Consider the following 6,000-nt stretch of genomic DNA (forward strand, 5'->3'; position numbering starts at 1 on the left):
TGAGAGGGGAGTGCGGCCTGGGGGTGAGAACAGGGGGCAGGCCCCACTGCAGAGTTACTGTTAGGAGGGGAGTTCTGGCCGTAGGGGTGGCTTGTGCACAGCGGGCCACCCGCCCCATGGAGCTGGAGCAGGGAGGGTGCAGTTTGGTGCTGGGCTGGCTGGGGCAGCTGGCTCCATTCCTGCGAGTTGGCTGCTTCCTGGCCTGTCACCAGCCTGGCCACTCGGGGCCCACGACTCCGGATCTGGGTGTCTGGCCTATCGCAGCGGGCCCGGCCCAGGGCCCTTCTGGGCACGGGCTCCTGCTGTGAGCTCTCACCCGAGGTCTGGGTCAGGCCCAGACATAGCATGGATGGCTCTGGGGGGCCCTGGCGCTGCCAGCCCTCACCCCTGGCTCTCTGCCTTCCCAGGCCCAGCCCACGGACATGAGGGCCCTGCAGGACGTGGAGGAGCCGGAGAAGCTGCACATCCAGATGAATGACGTCATTACAGTCATCGAGGGCAGGTATCTGGAGAGTCCTGGGATGCAGAGTCCTGGGGCGGAGAGTCCTGGGGTGGCTCCACACCGGCTCCTCCCCCGCCCCGGCTCCCCTCGGCCCCCCCTTTCCTGGGGCGGCTCCAGGACCAACCCCTTCCCCCCTGCTCCCTTCAGCCCCCACTTCCCTGGGGCAGCTCCACACCAGCTTCTTTCCCCACTCTGCTCCCCTCAGCCCCCACTTCCCTGGGGCAGCTCCAAACCAGCTAATTCCCCCACACACACTCCCCTCAGCCTCCTCTTCCCTGGGGTGGTTCCACCCCCAGCCCCTCACCCTGATCCCCTCACCTCCCTTCCCTGGGGTGGCTCCACCCCCAGCCCCTCCCCTCCCCCCACTCCTCTCACCCCTCTTCCCTGGGGTGGCTCCACCCCTGCCCCTCCTCTCCCACTCCTCTCACCCCCTTCCCTGGAGTGGCTCCATCCGGTCCTCCTTCCCCCCACTCCCCTCACCCCCCCTTCCCTGGTGGCTCCACCCCAGTCCCTCCCTCTCCCCACTCCCTCAGCCCCCCCCCTGGGTGGCTCCACCCCAGCTCCTCTTCCTCTCCCCACTCCCTCAGCCCCCCCTCCCCTGGGGTGACTCCTCAGCCAACCCTCCCCCCCTCAGCCCCCCCTTCCTGGGGCAGCTCCAAACCAGCTCCTTCCCCACACAACTCCCCTCAGCCCCCCTCCTGGGGTTGGCTCCAACCCTGCCCCTCCCCTCCCCCCTGCTCCCTTCAGCCCCCACTTCCCTTGGGCAGCTCCACAGCCTCCCCCTTACCCCCACTCCACTCCCCTCAGCCCCTTTCCCTGGGGCAGCTCCACAGCCGGCCCCACCCCTCTCCTCTTAGCCCCCTTTCTCCACGCTCTGAGTGCCCATGGTTGGAGTGCAGTGCGGGGTCAGTTCCTGGCCTGTCACTGGGCAGACTCGGCTTCTGGCCCCGGCTGTGCCCCCAGAGAACGCAGCCCGGCCTAGTCCCCCGGCTGTGTGTGTCCCCAGACTACCGCGCTGGGGGCCACGACAGGTGGTGTCTGCTCAAGGGCTGAGGGGCGATGGCAGAGCTGCGGGGGCAGGGGGCTGCAAGTCGAGGCTGAGGAGCGATGGCGGAGCCGGGGGGCAAGGGGCTGAAGGTCGGGGCTGAGGGGCGATGGCAGAGCTGGGGGGGTAGGGGGCTCCAGGTCAGGGCTGAGGAGTGGTGGCAGAGCCGGGGGGGCAAAGGGCTGAAGGTCGGGGCTGAGGGGCGATGGCAGAGCTGAGGGGGCAGGAGGCTGCAGGTCGGGGCTGAGGAGTGATGGCAGAGCTGGGGGGGCAAGGGGCTGAAGGTCGGGGCTGAGGGGCGATGGCAAAGCTGGGGGGGGCAAGGGGCTGAAGGTCGGGGCTGAGGGACAATGGCAGAGCTGCAGGGGGCTGCAGGTCGGGGCTGAGGGACGATGGCAGAGCTGCAGGCAGGGCCCATGCTAAGCTCTGGCTGGGGTGAGGATGCACTGCCCTGGGCCTCTCCCTCCGGGCTCCCCCTGGCTAGCTGGGGGCAAGGTGCTGCTCAGAGCCAGCCAGGCTGTCCCCTGGAGCTGAGTCCCCCCAACACCCTTCCAGCGGGGGGAGAGCTGTCCAATGCGAGTATCCTCCCTCTGCCACAGATGGGGAAACTGAGGCCCAACGAGGGGAAGGGCTACGCACATGGTCCCCCCGCAAGTCAGTGGCAGAGCTGGGACTGAAATCCAGGAGTTCTGCCTCCCAACGCCCCTGCTCCGACCACTCAACCCCACTCCCTGGGCACCAGGCAGTGCCAAGTGCCTGAGATTCGAGCCCCAGGGACTCTGAGAGTGCCCGCAGTCTCAGGTCAGACACCGTCCCGTCGGCACTGGCCCCACCCATCTCCGGGGCTTGTCGCTCGGTTGTGGAGCTGAAGAATAGGCCCAGAGAGGGAGCCTCGGTGCCCAGGCGCCGTTCCTGCCCGTTACATGCTGCGAGCCACTGCTCTGCCTTTGCCCGTCCCCCGCAGCCCTGGGTGAGTCATTTCTCTGGGTGCTGCTGCACTTGTTACTTTGCCTTTGCCCTCCCTTGTGTGCCGCCAGAGCACAGCCCTCAGCACGCACACCCTCGCCCCTGCTGCCACTCCCGCTGCCCACGGTTATCTGAGCCAACGGGAACGGGAAGCGACGCCAGGGCTAATCTGCGATGGCTTCCCAGAACTGAGCAGCGGGGACGGGAAGGGGAGAGAACAGCTGCTCCTTCCTGAGCCCCAATGTGGAGGGTCCCGGGTGCCCCAAGCCTTCTGTGCGCTGGATCAGTGGCTTATGGGTGGGTAAACTGAGGCACAGAGTGGTGATCATGACCAGAATAGAGCTGGGATCTCTTAATTCTCAGGAGCCTCCTGCTTCCCATCTGCTTTGCTGCTGTCCTGCCCCCACGCTACCCTGTGCCTGTGCTGGCACAAGGGGCAGGGATCGAGAGACCCCATCCCTAGGTGTTCTGAGCATGCCAGGGAATCTGGTGCTGCCCATCCCAGGCCTTCATTCCTAGGTGGCCCCCAGCAGAGGGTTGGAGAGAGGACAGGGCATTTGGAGACTCTCCAGAAATGCTGAGCTCTCAGGACCCAGTGAACGGTTTGGGAGGCAGGGTGGGGGGCTGGGAAAGGTGGCTGGTGGAGGGGCTGATGGTTCCGCAATGGTGCAGAGGGTCTCAGCATGGGCGGAAAGCTGGTCCGGGGGGCCCTGCTCCAGAACAGAAAAAGTGCAGCCCAAAGAACCTGGCTAATTACAGAGCCCCATGGTGCGTTTGGTGGTATCCCACCCAGCAGGTGTTTGTGCAGGAACACGTGTGGGTCTAGAACACCCCCCATGGGATGTAGACACAGAATCCTGCCAGATTTCCCCTCCAGCTCTGCCAGCACCCCTGAATCCGAGCCTGCAGTCCCCCGCCCTGCTCCTCTCACAGTCCGAGGATGGGGATCCCACTCCGCCTGGGCTCTCCCGAGGGCAGCAGCCTCTGCTGCAGGGGCCGTGTGGTTCGTCACGGCAGAGGGGATGAATCATGCAGGACTGTGTGTCTTTAGGGACCTGCGATGACTCTTGCACGAGGGCTGGCAGTTTAATTGCAGGGAGGGATTCGTCAGCGGAGCCAGAGCGGAGGGTGTAGTTAATGCAGAACCAGTGTGTGCACGCCGCCCTGATTGCATCATGGGCTGGGGCTGGGGCTGAGCCGCTCCAGCTGCCAGAGCTGGCAGGTTCAGCCACTTCCAGGCAGACGCTCTCTGGGCCACACGCCGGGAGCACACTGGCCCCGGCGCGGGGCTTGGCTGGGCTGCCCGCTCGCAGCGAGGAGTCAGTTCGGTGTGCACCTCATTCCCCAGGAGACCCAACAGACCCGTCTGAGGTGAAAGGCAGACTCTCTGGGGCCACTGCCTGCTGGCTTGGGGTAGGGGTTCTGCTGCGCTGGGTGTGAGGGGGGCTAAGCCGAGCGCTGGCTGGGGGCCTGCATGTGCTGTGAAAGAGGCATTGGGGGCCAGAGGACAGAGACCAGCACCAGGAGTGTCTGTGTTCTTGGTGCAGTGACCCCTCAGGGAGCAGGGGGCAGGCACACTGCTCACCCCACCTGTGCCTCAGTTTCCCCCATGAAAGGGGAGGGCCATGCTGGGCGTTAGAAGGATGAAGTAGTGACGCGGAGGAAAGGAAGCATCTTTGCAATGCCACTTGCTGAGTGCTGCTTTTCCCATGGGACCGTTGCCATCAGTGGTTCGGAACAGTGACCGTGGAGAATCTGGGAACCCGGATGGCAGTAGATGGTACTGCCCCATGGTATCATCCTGTTCACAAAGCACCAGCCCAAACAGGCGGAGTTTGTGCTTTGCCACAGCAGCTGTGGAAGCTTTGGGCCAGGCCCGATGGGCTCGGTAGAGGGGTCGCTTGTGCACCATCTGCTGCTGCGCTCTGGGAGCTGGGATGAGACCCGGCTGTCTGAGAACCAGGACATGGCCCAGCACTGTGGCAGGCAGAGGCTGGCGGGGTGGGAAAGGCGGCTGCCTATGGGGTTGTGCTGCGAGGGCCTCAAAACCAGCTGCTGCTGGGAGGTGTCTCCCAACTGGCCTTGGCAACGCGATTCCCTGTGGCCATGTGCGGGGGGCCGGCCTTCCCTGCCCAAAACAGGGGGTCCACTGGGATGCACCTGGGATTGAGAGCCAGGAGACCAGGGTTCTAGTCCTGCCTCTGCCACTGGTTTGCCGAGTGACTTTGGCCAAGCCACTTCCGTGCGTTGTGCCTCAGTTTCCCTGTCTGTGACTGTGGGATAACTGATCCCCACCTGTTTGCCTTCCCTTGGGGATTCTTGGACATATGAAAATCAGAAGCTGCTGGCCTATAGGGCCAAAGGGAGCCCCCAGGGGGAGAACAGCAGCCAGCTGCATGATGTGAGTTGTGTCTGTTGTCAGACCTGCTCCATTCCTCAGGGAAATGGTTCCCACAAGCCCTGGAAGGTTGTATATCAAGTGGGACCTACTTTGCTCCTGGCCAGAGCCCACCTGGAGAAATAGAACCCCCCGTTAATACAGAAACAGAACCCCTGTTAGGTTCTCTCCTTTGCTTGGGCCAGGGTGTAGGCCCACCGTCCCCCCAGCATTAAAGACGGAGGGCTGGGAACATCGCGCCTTCGGGGCTGGGCCCAGCGTCCCAGATGGGGGGCGCTAGATAGGCCCAGCGGGGGATGCCAGAGCAGAGGGGTGGGCTCCTTGCCATGGGGCACTGGCCTCACGGGGAGCTGCGGTGATGGAGGGGGAGAGTGACGGGGGCCCTGGTGGAGGGCTGCCCTGCTGGGGAGCAGCCCTCCCAGGCGAGGGAGGAGGCGCTGGTGCCGGCGGCTGAGTAATATCCTGGGCCCCGGAGCGGAGCCAGGGCTGGGCCGGGAGGCAGGGCTGCCAGCCACCGGCTCCTGCCCAGCTCTGAGGTAAACAGGAAAAGGGCTGAGCCGGGCTTGCCGTGAGTCATAGGTAGTTCCAGGAAACGCCAAGGTTCAGCCTGGGCGGGGATCCCAGCACCCCTTTGCTCTGCAGCCAGGGGAGGGACCCAGGGATCAGCGGAGGTGGGGGGTGCTTCAATCGCTGTCATTGATCATACATGCTCCCCCCAGAAAGCTTTACAGGGAGGTCTGTGTTCTCCCCCCGTGACTCGCCCTCCAGGGGCTTGTGGGGCTGCTGCTGAGGACAGTGTGATGTTGATGGCCCAGTAGGGGGCACACTCCACTGGTCGGTGCTGAGCCTGGCACCCCCGCCTGGCACTAGGGGGCGCTGTGCTCGGGGAGCTGGCAGGTGGCTCAGCAGGAGGCGCTGACCGCAGTGCGATGCTCACGGGCGCTCTGCCCCGCAGGTAGCGCTGGTTCCAGTCTTCACTGAGGGGCTCAGGGCGCTGCATTGCAGGGAGGGGGGAGGCTCAGTAGGGGGTGGTGTGTGTGGGTTGGCGGGAGTGCTGTGCTGCAGCGCGGGATGGGGGGGTCGGCGGGG

The 6,000-nt window shown here is 65.0% G+C and overlaps 1 protein-coding gene across 8 annotated transcripts in view; it reads left to right on the forward strand.

The window, feature by feature from the left end:
• TNK2 (tyrosine kinase non receptor 2) overlaps positions 1-6,000 on the forward strand; it is a 69,903-nt gene that overhangs the window by 49,364 nt on the left and 14,539 nt on the right. For all 8 annotated transcript variants that reach the window (XM_075068332.1, XM_032777283.2, XM_075068334.1 and 5 more), the window contains one exon: positions 408-502. In XM_075068332.1, the coding sequence (XP_074924433.1) occupies positions 408-502 (95 nt within the window). The remainder of the gene's footprint in view (positions 1-407; positions 503-6,000) is intronic.

Source organism: Chelonoidis abingdonii, chromosome 8, assembly GCF_003597395.2.
Source record: "Chelonoidis abingdonii isolate Lonesome George chromosome 8, CheloAbing_2.0, whole genome shotgun sequence".
NCBI classification, from domain to species: domain Eukaryota; kingdom Metazoa; phylum Chordata; order Testudines; family Testudinidae; genus Chelonoidis; species Chelonoidis abingdonii.